This window comes from Nomascus leucogenys, chromosome 3 (assembly GCF_006542625.1).
Source record: "Nomascus leucogenys isolate Asia chromosome 3, Asia_NLE_v1, whole genome shotgun sequence".
Taxonomy (NCBI): domain Eukaryota; kingdom Metazoa; phylum Chordata; class Mammalia; order Primates; family Hylobatidae; genus Nomascus; species Nomascus leucogenys.
The window spans coordinates 58,120,702-58,140,837 of NC_044383.1; the positions used below are offsets into that span (position 1 = coordinate 58,120,702).

The following is a 20,136-nucleotide window of genomic DNA, read 5'->3' on the forward strand; positions in this document are numbered from 1 at the left end:
TGCATATGAATTTGTGTATACGTACATGCATATATACATACATGTATAAAAACAGACGCATTAATTTTTGAAATGGAAATATCCTTTTTTTTTGTCTCAACATGGAAACTCAAAACTTAGTCTATTTCTAGTGCAGACTTAATATGAATGCAGACTTAATATGAATGCAGACTTATTCAAATTCCGTGTAGGGAAAACACACACACACACACACACACACACACACACACTACTAATCCTTATCAGGGCTCTTTTGGTTGGGAGAAACAGAAACCTATTCAAACGAAGTCAGTTTAAGATTACATAGGGATTGTTTTTTTCCTGTAAATTTGTTTACATTCCTTGTAGACTCTGGATATTAGACCTTTGTCAGATTGATAGATTGCAAAAATTTCCTCCCATTCTGTAGGCTGTCTGTTCACTCTGATCATAGTTTCTTTTGCTATGCAGAAGCTCTTTAGTTTAATTAGATCCCACTTGTCAATTTTTGCTTTTCTTGCAATTGCTTTTGACGTTTTGGTCATGAAATCTTTGCCTATGCCTGTATCCTGAATGGTATTGCCTACATTTTCTTCTAGGGTTTTTATAGTTTTGAGTTTTACACAACTTCATTAAAAAGTGGGCAAAGGACATGAACAGACACTTTTAAAGAAGACATTAATGCGGCCAATCAACATATGATAAAAAAGCTCAACATTGCCAATCATTAGAGAAACACAAATCAACACCACAATGAGATACCACCTCACGCCAGTCAGAATGGCGATTATTGAAAAGTCAAGAAACAACAGATGCTGGTGGGGTTGCGGAGAAAAAGGAATGCTTCTACACTGTTGGTGGGAATGTAAATTAGTTCAACCATTGTGGAAGACAGTGTGGCAATTCCTCAAAGATATAGACTCAGAAATAGCATTTGACCCAGCAATCCCATCACTGGGTATATGCCCAAAGGAATATAAATCATCATATTATAAAGACACATGCACATGTGTGTTCACTGCTTCACTATTCACAATAGCAAAGACATGGAATTAACCCAAATGGCCACCAGTGATAGACTGGATAAAGAAAGTGTGAAACATACATGCCACAGAATACTATGCCGTCATAAAAAGGAATGAAATCCTGTCCTTTGCAGGGACATGGATGGAGCTGGAAGCCATTATCCTCAGCAAACTAACATAGGAACAGAAAACTGAATACCACGTTTTCACTTATAAGTGGGAGCTGAACAATGAGAACACATGGACACATGGAGAGAAACAATACACACTGGAGCCTGTCAGAGGGGCAGGGGAGGGAGAGCATCAGGAAGAATAGCTAAAGTATGCTGAGCTTAATATCTAGGAGGTGGGTTGATCTGAGTGCAGCAAACCACCAATTACCTACAACAAATCTGCACATCCTGCACATGTACTCCAGAACTTAAAATAACAGTTGAAGAAAAAAAGAAAGATCACATACATAGGAAACTGTTGACCCAGGCTTCACAATGATTCAGCTTGAGAGGTCAAATCAAAGACTCTTCTCTTTGTGTCTCATGGGCCAAAAAGCCTCTCTTATCTGCATGCTTTTGTCAGTCTCTCCCTTTCTGTTGACTCATCTTGTACATGACCCAGCACGGCTTCATCTGTAGATCAGTAATCAATTGTCTTGCTGATAAACCCACACTCTTGCTCCCCAACTCAACTACTTCAGACTTTTTTCTTTATCCTCAAATCTCAAACTCCCCTCACTCTCAAAAGATGAGCCAACTCCTACTTACAGAAAAAAATAGAAACAGACAGAAGGTCCCTCATCTTTTCTTTCCAGTCACAAAATACACTCTCTCTTTTATTCAAACCACCTCCTCCACTGTATTCTCTCCTTCTTTTATTTCTAAACATTCTTAACTTTATCCATTTAAATTCTATCTTAAAGAAACCCAAATTGAACTCCTCATTCTCCTCTAGCTATCTTCTCATGCTTCTTTCCTCTTCTTAGCCAAGCTCCTTGAAAGATTTACAAATAACAACGATATGTTTTTATTCATCTTTCTCCCATTCTACCCATTCCAATCTAGCCCTGGCCCCATAAATTTATAGAAAAAGCTTTTCCTGAAGTTACCAGTGATCTCCTTGTTACCGAATACAATAGCTCTTTCTTAGTTCTCATCCTATTTGATGTCTCTGTAGAATTCCTTTTAAAAAAAAATTGATTGAGGTAAAATTTAAATACAGTGAAATGCACACGTAGTAAGTAAACAGTTTGGTCAGTTTTGACAAATGCACACATATGTATAATACATACCTCTATCAATATTTAAGATATTTACATCCCTCCAGAAAGTCACCTCCTGCCCCTTTCCAGCCAGTCCTTCACCCTTGCCACCATAGAGGAGCCTACCAATCTGATATCCACCACCATAGATTAGCTTTCCCTATTCTGGAGCTTCATATGAATGGAATCAATCATGCAGTCTGCCTGATTTGTGTCTGGCTTTTCCTATCTACCATAATGTTTTTGAGATTCATCCGTGTTGTTTATGTATCAATGTTTTATTCCTGTTTATTGTGGAATAGTAAATTTTTCATTGTGTGAGTATTTCACAGCTTTTAAATTCATTCTACTGATGGACATCTGAGCTATTTCAATTTTAGGGTCATTAACAATAAGGTTGCTATGAAGATTCTTAAATAAGTCTTTTTGTGAGTGTATGTTCTCATTTTTCTTATATAAATATCTAGGAATGGAATTCCTATGTCATAGTGTAGATGGAAGCTAAACTCTTTAAGAAACTGCCAGAGTTTTCTAAAGTGGCTCTATCATGCCCACAATCAATATATGAGACTTTTAGTTGCTCATTATCTTTATCAACATTAGGTGATTCCAGTCTTCTTTATTTGTTCATCTAATTTTAGCTATCATTGTCAGTGTGCCTTAGCCTCCTCAAAATACTCTCTTCCCTTTGATTTGGTGAAACAAGGCTCTCCTGGTTTTTATCCTATATCTCTGGCCATTTCTTCTTTAATGCTTTTGCAGGGCTATTGTCCTCTATCAATTTTTAAAAGTGAAACTTCATTAAAGCTTACTCCTAGGCTTTCTTATTGTCTCAATTTAATCACTCAGCCTCACCCATAGCTTCATGGCCATCTGTATACACATGACTCATAAATTCACGTTTCTAACCCATACTCTCTTCTGAGTTCCTAACCTTTAACCTACTTAATATCTCTCTTGGATTTCTCAAAGTTACACACAGCCAAATAACCAGGACTAAATTTGGGATCTCTCTTCCATCACTCCAGATACTCCCAAAACTTGGTGGCAGAAGTCTGACATCAACCCATATTCAATCAATTAAAACAACAATAACAACAGTTGTGGCTTTTGCTTCCCAAATCTCTCTCAAATTTTAACATTTTGCCATCACCACCAAAGTTTCTGCTTCTAACATCTGCCACCCGGATTTCTACAGTAGCCTCCCAGCTGGTGTCTACACATACATGCCCCAGGACTTCATCTAATCTGCTCTTGATACTTCAGCCAGAATGATCTTTTAAAAATACTAATAAGATTATATCATATCTCTCTTCAAAACCCTTTGGCTCTTAAAGCAAAAACTCTGTAACATGACCTGGTGGGCCCTACCATGTCCAGTTTCTGCCTACCTCTCCAAATTCTTCTCAAACCACACTCCTGCCTTTTGCAGACTTTTTCCTCTTCCACAAGATTGGCATCCTTCCAGTGCTTCAGGCTCACCACTCCCCCTTCCATCAGTGGCTCTCATTCTTTCCTTCTAGAGGGTACTTCACCCCTATTTGCCTGCTTAACTTCTGTTCATTCTCAGATCTTAGCTCAGTCCTTACTGTCATTTCCATGGGAAGCACACCTGGATAACTTGATCTTAGTCAAAACTCCTGATAAGTATTATTTTATCAAAATATTATACAATGTTCTGTGCCGCCTTTATCATAGATTTTAATTTTACATGGGTGATTATTCAAGAAAATTTACTTCCTTCTACAAAAGGCTATTAATTCTAGTACCACACCTAGCATATCACGAATAGTGCTCAATCCATTTTTGCTTCAAGAACAAATGAATGTGGATCATTCATTTTCTTTGGCGCTCTGATGATTTTCTATTTAAAAATTTGAAAGACACTCTCATTAGTATTTGGCCAGTCAATAAATCACCTGGCCTTGGGCCAACCGTCCACCATTAGTCCAGTTAGCTATAGCCATGGTGGGATCATATGGATGTAGGGCTGCTTCTTCCAGAATAGCCACTGGCATAAAATCCATAGAAAGGGCTGTGGGTGCAAAAGGTAATGCAAGTCATGTCTAGATCATACAAATATACAAATTCTGGTAAATTAGATAGAATTAACTTCCTTAAGATTTTATAGAAGAATGTTTCAAGTCTTCGGGGATGTGGGTATGAGAGATTATATGTATGGAGGCACAGGTGAGATGAGAGTATACATATATGTGTGTGTGTGTGTGTGTGTGTGTGTGTGTATACAAATACAAGTTCTTAGATATATATGTGAGTAGTCATTCATGCCTCATCCCACCAACTTTCCTTGAATTACTGACCCACAGTCTAATTGAAGTCAAACCTCCAAGTGAAGAGGAACCAAAGAAAGCTCTTCTTCTTTGTGAGCAAAAATCAAGTGGCTTTTAAGAGTAAAAAAGCCAAAATATTATTTTAATATATACATAATTCAAAAGCATAATAGGAAAAGTTATTTGGAATCATAAATAAATTACTGCTAGTAAAAGTGTACCTTTCAGGGAAAAATTTAAAATTAAAAATAAAATTATCACAATTAAGAAATGTTGACACAGCTTAAATAAAATTTCAACAAATATGATTCCAAAGGGAATCTTTAAATAAAATATTTCTTAGTCCCTGGCAATAATGTACTTATATAATCTGGCAATAATTTACTTATATATTATTTACTTAATAAAACCAAATTTAAAATGAACAAAGTAATTATAAGTTCTCATGGAGTTTTCTATAACAAAATAATATCTCAAAGAGAAAGCAAATAAAAACAGAAATGAAAAAAATTAAATGTTTGAATGTGTTGGTAGTTAAAATGGAACCAAGTGTAAAAAGGGTGATGGTGGAAAAAAACCACTATACTAGGACACAGAAGACCTAGAGTCTTATCCCTAGCTCTCTCACTAATGAAAAATGAAATCCTGAGTCTCTGGCCTCAGTTTTCTCTTCTTAGAGTAAAAATAAATCCTCAGTGGCTAGAATGTTTATTGCCATCTTTCCTGCCAACTCTTATCAGTTGATGGCCTGGAGCACTATGTTCAGAAAGGTTCTGAGGCATCTGACATGTATTAGTGATGCTGCTTTAGGTACAGGTATTTGCAGGTGAGCTGAGAATTTATGGATGACATAGTCACTGAGTTCCCACTCACACCTCAACTCAGCCTAATTCTGAAATGCAAAAGTCAGTGCTGTTGTGTCCTGGGCACACAGGCTATATGATTTAGTTCAACAGCACTTGCTGGAGGCCTATTATGTATGGGTTACAGAATTGGGCAATGAAAATGAAAAGATGATTAATATAAGATACCTTCCTTCAAGGATTTTAAGTCTAGATGACTTAACTGAGGTATCCTTTTTTATTAAAAAATATAATCAGTAGAATCACTACTGATCTAATTCTAATATCAAATCAGAAAACTAACAGTACTATGCTATAAACTGTCATGGAAGTTAGTGATGTTTTATTTCAAAGAAAATGTTTCCATTAAGCATATCTGACCAGAGGATTACTTTTTAAAATATATTATTTACATCCTCACTTATATTCAAATACTTTAAGAATGCTGTCTTTCAAAAACCTAAGAATGATAAATCAAGATACAACAGGCCATCAAAAATTATACATTAATTTTACCTTATAATGTCTAGTATCCAATATATTTTCCTCATAAGTTCTGGTCAACCTGGTTCTCTCGATAACTAAAAGCAGTCAATTCACTGCTTGTTTTCAAAATTTGCTGACTGAATTCCCCTGGTCAGAATAACCGTTCCACTCTATCCTCCTACTTATACCCTTAGCAGCCCTGGGTGACTCCTCCAGTCCACATTCCCTGAATCTAATTCATTCATTCATTCATTCATTCATCCATATACAGTTTTAAAAAATGGGCACCTATTCTATGCCAGGCAATATGCTTATATGAGGGATTCAAATAAGAATGATCCTCCTTTCCATAATTTATGCTGTACTGAGAGGAGACTGTTAAGAGAAAGAGGTTATAGAAAAATCAAATAAAACAATCAAAAGAGGTTAAGATGAATACCAAAATCTATTTGAGAAGTCTGGGAAGATATGCCAGATAAGGTGTCACTTGAGCTAATTTAAAAGGCTAGGTAAAACTCAGTCAGATTTAAAAGGATATTTCTGATGGAAAGAAAAGTATGAGTTGGGTTACCATGTTGTGAAATAGCCATTACCCTTGAAAACTAGTTCAGCAAGATTATGGCAGGAATGTATTCACGGACCAGAGAACAGAAATAGCAAGTAGGATCCAGATTACAAAGTTTAAACTTTACTCTGAAAGCAAGCGGGTTTTTGGTTTTTTGTCCTTGCGATAGTTTACTGAGAATGATGTTTTCCAGTTTCATCCATGTCCCTACAAAGGACATGAACTCATCATTTTTTATGGCTGCATAGTATTCCATGGTGTATATGTGCCACATTTTCTTAATCCAGTCTATCGTTGTTGGACATTTGGGTTGGTTCCAAGTCTTTGCTATTGCAAATAGTGCCACAATAAACATACGTGTGCATGTGTCTTTATAGCAGCATGATTTATAGTCCTTTGGGTATATACCCAGTAATGGGATGGCTGGGTCAAATGGGTGCAGCAAAACAACATGGCACATGGATACATATGTAACAAACCTGCATATTGTGCACATGTACCCTAAAACCTAAAGTATAATAACAAAAAATAAATAAATAAATAAATAAAAGACCAAATATTGGCAGTCTTACTACTACTAAATTATACTTAACTGTAAAACATTTTAAGGTATTCAAATCTGCTTCAAATAAAAAAAAAAGCAAGCAAGCATGTTTTACGGGGAGACATGATCAGACGAATTTTATAAAGATTCCTCTGGCAGCAATGTGGAGATCAGATCAGATGGGAGGAATTTTGATTAGTGGCAGAAAAATGAATCAGGAGGTTCCTTCAGGCATCCAGATAAGTACTGAAGAGAGCCCACATTAAGGTAATGACAATGGGATTGGAAAATAAGACAGACATTTAAAAGATTCCAAAAGATTAAATCTGTAGGATTTGATGATGGGTGAAATGAGGAGTTGCAGTGGTGATGCTACCCACACAGACAAGAAATACAGAGACACTGCGTTTAGGCAGAAAGTCAAGAAATTTATAACAGGACACGATAAAGTTGAAGTGCCTATAGGACACTCAGGTAGAGAAATTTAACAGGTGGTTAAGGACATGAATCCAGAATGTAGTAGAAAATTCTAATGCAGTAATACAGATCTAGGGATCATTGACATATATATGGTTGGAGCCATTGCCGGAGATTCACAAGGAACTGCATATAAAATGGGAGAATATGGAGAACAGGACCCCATGAGGATGCCAACATTTGAAATTCGAGAGAAGATAAAACAGAAGCATTTAGAAACATTGAAGGCAAATCAAAAGGATATGGAATTATAGAAGCAAGGGCAAGACGGAGCTTCAAAAGGTTCTTCACCTCTCATCATAACCACCACTCAATTTGCAGTATTTTGTGTTCTTGAGTATTTAGTCTTTTCCCAAAGTGCATATGTCATATTTTTTTAAATTTGCACAACCTTACTAGCAAAAGTATCTGCTTCTTGTGGCCTGGTACCATGCTTATTTCTCTTCTATTGCATGTGGACCTCGTACAGCCTTTAATTATGCTGCATTTATGGAACTCAGGGACTAGATAGCCCCTGGACTGACTATCCATGATAGTTGTACCCAATAGCAACTGTTAAAGCTTAGACTTTCGGAGCTCTAAATACCATAAAATCTCTTCCTAATGCTTGTGTCTGGCACGATACTTAGACCATAATATCTTTTTCAGACTAGCATCAAGTTTTTACTCCAGGTTGCTATATATTAGGTGACTAGATTTGACCTAGGGTACGTAGACAGCTGTAAATTGAAATATCCATTCTCAATATAAGAAGATTTTACTGTATTTTATTTTTCAAAATTACATTTTTATGAAAACTGTCACGATCATGAATAATATAAAAGTAGGATCTCTTTAGGATTTTGGATCTTACCAAAATTTCAATATCTAAAATAAATGAGACTGTTCATTTCAATATCCCTTTATTTCAGATACTAGGATATAAAATGTCTTCATTTTTTCCCAGAAACAAAGGGGTTAGGAAAGAAGGCTTAAGCTCCAATATATTGCAATACAGAGACAGCCAAGGAAGATAAATCTGCTAAGCTGTGTGAAATATAAAAGGAAAAGCCATTTGGTTACTTTACTTTTGTTTTCATCTCTTTCTACCAATACACTAAGTAATCTTTCTGACCTGGATAGAACCTCTAAATGTGGATATATACTACCATAGAGTTAAAGAAACCCAATACATTGATTTTTACATACCCTAGGTACTTCATATACAATCTGCCTATTTTTTCCAGAATAAATTGAAAACAAAACAGCTAGACATCCTATCAAGGAGTTTCTTTCTTTCTTTTTTTTTTTTTTTTTTTTTGAGATGGAGTCTCACTCTATCGCCCAGGCTGGAGTGCAGAGGTGCAATCTCAGCTTACTGCAACCTCTGCCTCCTGGGTTCAAGAAATTCTCCTGCCTCAGCCTTCCAAGTAGCTGGGATTACAGGCATGCATCACCATGCTGGCTAATTTTTTTTATTTTTAGTAGAGACAGGGTTTCGCCATGTTGGCCAGTCTGGTCTCAAACTCCTGACCTCAGGTGATCCGCCCTCCTCAGGCTCCCAAAGTGCTGGGATTACAGGCATGAGCCACCCCACCCGGCCTCAAAGAGTTTCTTGTTACATTGGTTAAAAGCTGTGTTTAAACAACAAAAACAATAATATGGCAGACAATGCTTGTGCACCAATAACTTACAACTTTAAAATATATTCTTGAGATTAAGAATAGTCTTCAAATATTAAGCAATACTGCTTTAAGTACAGAAAGCCATATGTAGGTATGTAAGTTGTGAACTAATCAAATAGACGATGTAAAGTCTAGCAAATACAGCAAGAAAACTCCATCAAGATTACTACATTAGTTTCTACTTGTGAGTGTGTATATTATGCATGAGAGTCCATTAAAAGAAGCCAAGTAGTGTAAGACTTTTATATGACAGTACAGATATCTTAATTGGTTTTCAATTTACATACCTTCTCTCTGTAAATATACTAGCATCTTCCAGATGATAATTAAATTACCTGGCATAATGATGGGTAATACAAACAAATACTGAACAACGTATAAATCATTAGTATGGTATTATTTTCTATATTATGTAAAATATCTTTCATTCATTATGCTTCTTTAAAATAGCTAATATTATAATTAAGTGTACCGATTACTTACAAATTGCATGAAATTACTTTCTATAACATTACCTTATTTTACTATCTAAACATCAGAGGAATTATCAAAATATTACAAATAACATGAAATTACTTTCTGCAACATTACCTCATTTTGCCATCTAAACTCAGAGGAATATCAAAATATTACATCCCAAAATCTACTTAAATAAATTCTCACACATTAAAGATGTCTTCAGTAAACTACAGGCTGCTCTTTGCAAGGCTCAAAGGAGAATTTTCATAAAGACAGTCCTGTATGAAATCGCAATTCATAACTACTATTATTTGAAAAATGTTTTGAAATTTTAAATTCAGCTTTGCCATAAAAAGTATCATTCTGTTGAGATTCCATAAAAGAGAATACCTTATTTCCTTTTTTTTTTTTTTTAGACAGAGTCTCACTCTGTTGCCCAGGCTGGACTGCAGTGGCAGAATCTCAGCTCATTGCAGCCTCTGCCTCCTGGTTTCAAGTGATTCATCTGCTTCAGCCTCCTGAGTACCTGGGATTACACGTGCACTCCACCATACCAGGCTAATTTTTTGTATTTTTAGTAGAGACAGGGTTTTACCATGTTGGCCAGGCTGGTCTCGAACTCCTGAGCTCAAGTGATCTACCTGCTTTGGCCTCCCAAAGTGTTGGGATTATGGGAGTGAGCCACCACGCCCGGCTGATAATACCTCATTCTGAGAAAAAGTGTTCCCCATTTACCAAACAATGATCAAGATTTTATATCTACCACTTGCTTGCATTATTTATCGATGAGATATATTTTAAGACTGTTAATTACTTGATTTTCTGAAGTTATAAATGAAGAATTTGGGGAGGAGAAAGCAAGATTTAAAAAGAGGAAGACAATATAATTTGTCATCTGGGCTGAAACTCGAAATTGAGAAAAGGGGTTACCATACATAATAATAGCAGGAAATTGGTATAAACAGATAAAGGAAAATCAACATGTACAGTCACCTTCCTTTTAAACAGCTCTATTTTGCCTTTAAGTAAGCATTCGTATGAACAAGAAGTTTTCACAACATTGCAACAGAAGCAGAAACATCTAAAATCAATTCTGCAGAATATCCCCCTCTTGCTGTCCATAGAAAAGTAACCTAGTCGAAATAAGTGTATATGAACTCGATGTAAGAATGTGAGACTATAAATACAGAAAACCTAAGGCATCCAACAAAGAATCTTAAAAAGTTCTTAAACACATGCAATTTATTACATCACTCAATGGTAAACTGACAAGAAAGAAAACTACCTGACAAATATACATGACCCCTTATTCAGCTAATTCTGAAAATAAAGAATTTACTAAACCCAGTGACACTAAAATTACTATTGTATTTCTCGAAATTATTTTCTGTAAAAGATGAGGAAATTACCCCAAGCTAATTTCTCTTCTGATTTTTGAATTAGGATTGCCTTTTAGATCTTTCAAACTTTATCACTTTGCCCACATTGCTTTTTGTGCTAAAAACATGTACAAGCTATTTAATGAGAGGGGGAAAAAAAGGAAAAGAAAGAAGGTAAATATAGTCTCAGACCAAGCCCTGAACTCATTTTACCTTTTAACTCCTTGTCAAATTCTCACGCTGGGAGCTGCAACCCTGGCAACACTGCATTGCTAGCATGAAAGGATAGATGGCTCTTCTCCAAGAGCTCATCTTCCCAAGCCCCCTAGCACCTTCAAAGACGACTGGAAAATATAATCTTGGTATTCTTCTACAGTTTTAACGAATAAGCATAATGATGGCACCTTTCTTGGAAACAGCATTTTGGAGGATACGATGCCTCCACTATCATTTTAAAGCTTCACAGATTAGAAGGACTGCCATTATAAATTCTACTTTACATATAAAATCTGATGCTTGGATGGATTATCTTGACAATGTTCACACCTATAAAAAGTCATAATGTTAAGACCAGAATCTAGTCCAGTGTTCTATCCAACTATCCAACACTCACCTCTTTTTCCGACTACGGCAGATTTAAAATGATAGGAACTCAGCCAACATTGGGCTGTAAGCAGAGGATTCGCCTTTATTCTACCCCAACAGCCTAATGCCTGACCTAATTCTAATACCTGAAACAATGGTCTTGTTGAATTAAATATCATATGACACTTTGTTAGAAATAGCCTATTTAATAAGTAAAATTCAGAACAATAGTGGCAAACAAAGATAACTCATGGTTAGGTGGAATGGTGGGAAAATTCTATGGTATTAGGGAACCCTGTGGGCAAAACAGCAAGCAGATAAGGAAAACTCCAGGTACAAATGGGGTTAGAGAGTCACCTGGGGCCAGAACTGGGGAAGCCAGACAGTTCTGAAGAGCCCACCCTCAGAAAAGGGTGGAACATGTTACTAGCCACATGAAGCTCCTCTCTCACTCCTTTAAGTTTTCTTCTCTGGACTCCAGAATCAAATGTCATGAGCAAAGGGCCAGGAAGGTACCAAGCTAGTTCTGGGAATTTCACTAACATTGGAAAACTAATAAATACTCACAGGCTAGAATTCTCTTCGAGAGGTGAGCCTGGATGAGTAAAATTTATAAAGCATCCATTCAAATGCATAACACATAGATGGTACACAATAAATCTTAGTTTCCTTCCCAATAGATGAGGGAAACAAATCATAATACCCAGCACTCAATGCACTTTTTTAAAGACTTAAAAGAACAATAATGGTTTGAGGTCAGTGTACATGGGTTCTGGATTCATTATGCTAGCTGCCATGTGACTCGGGCAAATTTACTTTGACTCTCAGGACCAACTCTAAAATACCCAAATCACAGGACCAAATGTATAAAAGTAGAAAACAGCCCATGAGGACAAATGAAATGCAACACAATTGACCTTATAAGCCATGGTACTGCAACCTCATCCATCTGCTTATTACAGGTATGGGAGGATAATAATATGATTTTAGGCATTTATATTTGATATATTTCCAGGAAGCTCACTGCACAAGTTTACACAAATTGTTCTCCTCATTTAAAAAGTTGAGCAAATAACATTCCCAAGACATTATGCTTCTGTTAGTCAAGTCAGCAGTAACACATCCAGCCCACACTGGTTTCCATATTCTCCTTCTAATTTAGTAATCTATTTACTTAAATAATGCCTTTTTCATATTTTGGGGTATAAGATATTAAAATCTTTGCAAACCCTAAGGAAAATATGATACCTGCATATATAGGAACTCTATCCTCATCCCCCTCAAGGTTCCCCAGATTTTCCTTCCACTTTTCTTCTTTTCCCAGTTGGTAACTGGGATCTGTCATAATGAACCTTATGGATATATTTCAGGCCACAATATTATATTTGTGTAAAGTAAGTAAAAGGAGGAGGAAAGCTGAAGTTACAGGAATTCTTCTCATTCTATTTTGTCTCATTTCCAGGAAAAAAGTAGTAATCATGGATGATTAGAAAGCAAATGCTAGGTTACCTGTTAAGAAGAGAAGGAGAAGCCCAAAGTCAATACTCTTTATAAATCAATTCATACCATGGACTGAAGGATTTGTAGGAAAAAATGAAACTTCATAAAATCTCAATTTAATTTTCTTGCCCATGTTTGCACAGTAAGTGGCAGAACTAGAACTAGAACCTAAAAACACTTGGATACAAAGTTAATGGTCTTTCCACTATACTGTGATGCTTTTTATTATCTTCCAACACTCTATGAAAGAGTATAGGTGAAGCCCCAGGCTCTGCTGTGAACAGCAGCTGATCTGAATCAGCCTAATTTTTTGCCAAGCCACTTCTCTGCAACTGAGAAAAGACTATAAATTCATTTAAAGAAAATACAAATGAAATAGAAGCTGCTTCTTGGTAGGAAGACAGTGTAGTGTACGGGAAAATACTTGGATTTAGACTAAAAGGTCTGATTTTGAATCCTGATTGGACCATGTTATGTGAGTCAGTTTAGGATGTTACTGAAATTCTCTGAGTGTAGTGTAAGGATGTGAGAATTATATTATTTGGTTTACTTTCTGCACAGGCTATTGAGAGAATCCAAATATTTATACTTACAATAAACTTGAGCACAGTTTAACTATTTGGCATTAGATTAAATAACTTAGAATAAGAGCTAGTGTGAGGTTAATGTTCAATAAATGTTAGCTATTTACATTATATTCCAATATGGTACTCAATTCTCATCCTCAAACCATCGCCTTAACTCTCTACATTCTTTCTCTTCTCTTACTATTCGGTAGCTGCTTTCTCTATGAAGTGTTTTTTGTTGTTGTTGTTGTTGTTGGTTTTTGTTTTTGTTTTTTACAAAAAGGAGTAAGATTCTAGATCTAATGAGATCTTCTCTGATTTAGGTCCCAGATAATGTAGTTTTCAGCCTATGTAATATATTGGCTCATGATGTCTAGTAACAGTTACTTGAAGGAGTATTCATCGAGAAAGTTAGGTTTCAGAAAGCCTTCAGAACACACGTGTGTGTGCACATGCATGCACACACACACACTCACATTCAAAACACCATTAAGATTAAGAAAAGACTTCTAATTTGCAGATAATTAAGTCAATCATTAAACATAATTTGTGGGAGCCAACTATTTCCAGTTATATGGCCATGGAACTTAAAATTAGTGTACTTTGCCAACAAAACGAGTTCTTTTTATGATAAAGTACTTTCAACTTCAAATAAAATTTTTCTAAAATCTTGATTTGAAAGTAGCTTGATTTTTTTCCATTTATACATATTTGAAGACACGCTCAAAACCAAATTCAACTAGTAATTTACAATCAAGGCCGATGAAACTTACAGATACATTTTAATTGATATTTTATAATGTTGGTTTCACATATTCATCCATCATTTTCTATTTTCTCTCTGTGCCTATTTTTATACATTGTGAAAAGAGAAAGCATGCACAGTAGGTAGCTTAAGGAGATAGTTCTGCACCAATAACACAAGTGAATTTTAAGTCTAATTGCCATATTGCCAGAACTTAAGCTTTGTAGGGCCTTTTGTGAAAGTAATTTCTCAGATGTGTGATTATGATCACCAATAATTACCACAAAAACTTTTCTCTGATGTAACAATATTTTAAAGCCCTGTTAAAATAATCCTGTTTTCCAATCTATTTTAACACAAAGTTTTAAAAAGGCCACCATCTATGACTATGTGTCATTATGTCCTCATATATATGTGTCATCTGAATAGTTCCCATTATCCCCAGTTTTTAAGACATAAATTGGCCCCTATAAAAAAAAAAGTACAGCACTTTTCCACTAATTGCAGACAATGTGACATGCTTACATGGCAGCAAACTGGGATTCCAAAACACTCACCAATCTGTCACTGAACAAAAGGCCAAGACATTAGCAGAGGAGTTTGATTGATAAAGTTAATACAGAGGTCCAGGATTATAGAGAGCTGTTGTATAACAGCATCATATACTGTGATATTTTGTGAATCCGTGCAACAAAGGAACAATATATGCAAGCCAGTAGAAAGCAGTCACAGGAAAAGCAGTGGAAAAGATGTGTTAGACATGAGCAGTTAGACAGTGCTCCTAATTTTTATTTGCCCACATAAGCCCCTGCAATCTTATAATTGCTGTCCTTTGGCAGTTAGCAGGTTTGGAATTCTGTCCTAAAACTCACCCACTCCCACTTAAAATCCCTCACTCTCCACCATGCTTGAGACAGCCAATGAAGAGGCGTGATGGCCACTACTTGCACTGTGCCTTCCCCTTCCTATCCGGACTCTGGCAAGCAGCAGCCTATATTTTCCACTAGCTACTGGAGGCCTCCATCCACCTGCTGTCTGCAGCAAACAGCAAAAGGAACAGCAGCAAACCTGTAAATCCTGACAAGCAGAAAAGGTGTTCAGGACAGGAGGCAGGGGCTGCAACCAGTGAGGACAGACGGACTGACAACCAGACAGACAGACAGCAGCACTATCAGACACCATCCATTACTTCCAGTCTCAGAAGAGGGGAAGCCTGCAGCACCAGGGACGTCATTCTTCCACTAGGGACAGGCAGCAGATTAACGAGGGTTCTGCCTCCCTCAAGCCGGCAGGCTTAAAGTATTTGATTTTTGGATGAGAAGGAGCAGGGAATTCAGAAACCTGCTGCTCTTTATAGAACCAGGCCAGCTCTGGCCTTCGGAGTTAATGGCCCTTTTCTGAATCTACAATGAAAGGACAGGAATGACTGGATTTCTACTATTTTGCTGTGACCTAACAGCCACATCTCTCCCTCAATATCCCCCTCCTCTATCTGAGTGTCAGTTGCCCTGGTTGGGGAACCATCAGTCTGTGAATGCAGCCTCCCTCCATTCCTCTCCTATAAGGCACTGCTGCACTGAGGGGAAGCAGAAGAAATCTTCCTCAGCAGCATCTTCTCTCCAGGAGGCACTTCTAGGGGGTGGGGGAGAGGCCATGCAGAATGTGCTCTGTGTCTGGGTTTCACCCCTGCTCCCTCCCCACCCCTCTTTTGCTATCAGCTAACTCCAGATGCAACAGGTTCCCTTTGGCTCTTCATGCCAATCCCCTGGCCCCAGATACACCTTCCAGCCTAAGCAGGGGACACCAAGGAATCAGTCACAGTCAGGGCCCCTAAATTCCCCTGCTTCAGAGTGAAAACTTTTCTGAATACATGAAGACTTCCCAAGAAAAGGCAGGGTTGAAGCCTCCTTCAGCTCTACTCTATGGGTGATGCTAAGCAAGGAAAGCCCCGTCTGTCTGCCAGTCCCTTGTAAGCAGTTTTGTCTGAGGCAAGCAGCAGCACAGACAGTGCCACACACTCCTGCACCACCAGCAAGTAGCCCCATCTTCTCCCTATCCCCAGGAAAATGGGGCATCAGACAGAAATCCCTTGAAGGGTTGATGTGCTCTAAAGAGAGTGCAAATTCCCAATCCCTTATTGGACTGTTTCCTCCAGGAACTGAACAGGCCCCAGAGGTCTCTTGGAAACCAGTAAAGAGGAACCTCTATGTTATTCAGGCCAGAGTCCCTGCCAGCTTCTCCCATGATTAAAAACTTTGTATTGCCAGTGGCATTACATATGGAGAAGCGAATCTGTCTTCACACAGGTATGCTGTGTAGGTATGCTCTGAATAAAAGGTTAAAGAGAAGCTGGGGAGGCAGGTTACCAAAGATGGCAACTGCCCAAAAAAAAGACCCAACCTTGATCTGTGAGATGAATGATTACTAAAATGAACACTAAAAATAAGCATTTTTATTATATAAATATAGGCACCCTTCACTGGGGTAACCCCAACCAGCTAAACAACTCCAAGAAGAGTAGCTGTCCTCAGCACCTCTTCATCCTGCCTCCCCTTGTTTCTACTCATCCCCTGCCCACTAACCTGTTCCCAGCCCAGGGACCTTCCACTTGGGTGGGGTCAGCACCTCTCAGCTTCTGCACTTTCCACCACGAGCGTGGCCCCCGTCCACCCATCCCTCCTCTGCACCCCAGTCTCAAGTCATCCTCCCCCGGCCTTTGGGTCCCTGGATCTGTGGCATATCCCGTCCCTCCTCCGGTCCCCTGACCTCTTCCCTGCTCAAGCCCCACGCCCCTGGCCCAAGGCAGGTGCCTCCGTCCGCACCCAGCACTCTGGCCGCCCCTTCCCCACACTCAGCCGCGAGGACTAGGGGAGTGAGTGGTGAATGGACGGATGGAGGCACGGAGGCACGGATGGCGCGGCTGGGGCTGGCTTACTTGAGCATGGCTTCTTCTTTTTCCTCCTCTTCCTTCTGCCGGTCCATCACTGCCATGATAATGTTCCTCTCCTCTTCGGTCAGGTGGCTCAGGTCGGGCAGCTCTTGCATGGGGGGAGGCACTGTGGGTGGGCGAGGACCGCGGGGCCCCACGGCCGAGGACATTTTCGTGGCCTGCCCGCCCCCTCCGCTCGCTCTCTGGCTCTCACCTTTCGGATGCACGCCCAGCAGCTGCGCCCCTGCTTCCCCCTCACAGCGGAGCCCTCGCGGCGGCGGCAGGAGGAGGAGGAGCAGCGGCGGCGGCGGCGGCGGCAGCAGCAGCAGAGCCGGAGAGAGCGAGAACCCAGTCTTTCATGGTTGTTTGCATCCACCCAGCCCCGGATGCTGCCTTTGTTTTGGTCGCCCTAGCGAAGCTCGGGGCCGCCCGGCCGCCTCCCGCAGCCCAGCCTCGGCCGGCGGGGGCGGGCAGGCGGAGGCGCGGCGGGCGCGGCGGGCGCGGCGAGGGGGCGAGGGCTCGCGCCAGGCTCCGCCGATCCGGGCGTCTCCGGCCGGGCGCGGGGCGGGGGCGGGGCTGGGCCTGGGGCTGGGGCTGGGGCTGTGGCGGCCGCTGCCGCCGTGGAGGCTGCTCCCAGGCTCTGCTGCCTCCAATTTGGGGCTGCGGGAGGGAGAGGGAGAGTTTGGGTGTCAGTTAGGCGGAGTCTCAGAGGCTTCCATCCAGGGTGATGCCGCTGCTCTCGCAGACATAGCTGCCAGCCACTCAGTCCCGACGCCGCTCCGCCCACGGGCACCCACCCGCCCACTTCCCGGGTCCGAGCCACGCGTGCCCCGGCCGCTGCCCCCACACTCGCCAACGTGCACAGCACCTCGCTCTATCCCCAGGTACCCCTCACCCATGAGTCATCCTCCCTCTTCTGGTCCCTCGCCTATGTCATCCTCCCCAGCCCTATTTTGCATGGATTGCATTAATCATCATCATCCTCGCTACCATCTTCATCATAGAGCATTAATATTATTTGAGCAACCACAATGTTCTGAACAGCAGAATGGAACACCCTGTGGATACATTTTCTTTTTCCTCCCTGCCACCGTGTCTTTCTTATTTACTAGTTAAGTGTTCACAGCCACAACAATGTGATTTTTTGGATGCTTTTGATACACACACACACACACACACAGACACACACATCCTCCAACAGCCTAGATTTTCTGGGTACATTGTACTCATCAATGCAGTGTCTTTCTTGACCCGTCCTCGCTAGGACTGTTCTGCAGTGTATCAAGATGCCCCACAACACGGTAAATCTTTAATTTGTGTTTTTCACTCTAGGTAGCCCCATCACATCACATAACTGCTCTCTGGTGCTTGCACATGAGTTATCTACTCTAATTCCTCTAATGATGCTCGCTATCATCATACTCACTCACATGTAGTTCAGAGTATCTCTGTAGGTACTTCTCAAGAAACACTGATCCCAGATAAGAAAAACACTCAACCATATCCTATTGTATTTAAGAAGCTTCTGCTAATGCCTAGCCCAATGATAGGCATTAAGGATGAGCTTCTCTTGCTGATAAAGGCAGAAATAAATAGGCAATCCTTTCAAAATAGGTAATGTTATCAGCTTTGAAACCTGGAGACTGAATTTTCTTGATATAATTATAAAAGAATCAATATAGAAAAGGGTTTAAATTGAACAACAATTTCCTAGTCAAGACTCCTTAGCAATAATGATGAGAGAATTGATATGTTTCTCTCCTAGGCTATTTTTTTAACTTAATTTAACTTAAAGTTCTGGAGTACATGTGCTGGATGTGGAGGTTTGTTACATAGGTAAACATGTGTCATGGTGGTTTGCTGCACCTATCAACCCATCACCTAGGTATTAAGCCCCATATACATTAGCTATTTGTCCTGATGCTCTCCCTGTGCCCCACCACAGGCCCCAGTGTGTGTTGTTCCTCTCCCTGTGTCCAGGTGTTCTCATTGTTGAACTCCCATTTATAAGTGGGAACATGGTGTTTGATTTTCTGTTCTTGTGTTAGTTTGCTGAGAATAATGGCTTCCAGCTCCAACCACGTCCCTGCAAAGGACATGATCTCACTCTTTTTTATGGCTGAATAGTGTTCCATGGTGTATATGTACTACATTTTCTTTATCCAGTCTATCGTTGACAGGCATTTGGGTTGATTCCATGTCTTTGCTATTGTGAATAGCACTGCAATGAACATACATGTGCATGTATCTTTATAATATAATGATTTATATTCCTTTAGGCATATACCCAGTGATGAGATTCCTGGGTTAAATGGTATTTCTGGTTCTAGGTCTTTGAGGACTCGCCACACTGTCTTCCACAATGACTGAACTAATTTACATTCCCACCAACAGTGTAAAAGTGTTTCTATTCCTCCACAGCCTCACCAGCATTTGTTGTATCTTGACTTTTAATGATAGCCATTCTGACTGGCATGAGATGGTATCTCACTGTGATTTTGATTTGCATTTCTTTAATGATAAGTGATGTTGAACTTTTTTTCATATGTTTGTTGCCTGCATAAATGTCTTCTTTTGAGAAGTGTCTATTCATGTCCTTTGCCCACTTTTTAATGGGGTTGTTTGTTATTTTTCTTGTAAATTTGAGTTCCTTGTAGATTCTGGATATTAGACCTTTGTCAGGAGGATGGATTGCAAAAATTTTCTCTCATTCTGTAGGTTGTCTGTTCACCTTGATGATAGTTTATTTTGCTGTTCAGAATAGCTCCAGAAGGAAGTCAGCACTCATGTTTTTCCTCCAAGTCTAACTTTGTTAATGGAGAAGAAAATGACTAGGATGATGATA

At 39.5% G+C, this 20,136-nt stretch overlaps 1 protein-coding gene across 17 annotated transcripts in view; it reads right to left on the reverse strand.

Annotated features, from left to right (window-relative positions):
* RIMS1 (regulating synaptic membrane exocytosis 1) overlaps positions 1-17,988 on the reverse strand; it is a 522,383-nt gene extending 504,395 nt beyond the window's left edge. For 10 of the 17 annotated variants that reach the window (XM_030809345.1, XM_030809347.1, XM_030809343.1 and 7 more), the window contains exon 1: positions 17,298-17,978. In XM_030809345.1, the coding sequence (XP_030665205.1) occupies positions 17,298-17,461 (164 nt within the window). In that variant the 5' untranslated portion in view covers positions 17,462-17,978. Of the gene's footprint in view, positions 1-17,297 lie in introns of all 17 variants that reach the window. The other 7 variants (XM_030809340.1, XM_030809346.1, XM_030809342.1 and 4 more) reach the window with 4 other exon arrangements.
* Between the last annotated feature and the right edge of the window lie 2,148 nt (positions 17,989-20,136).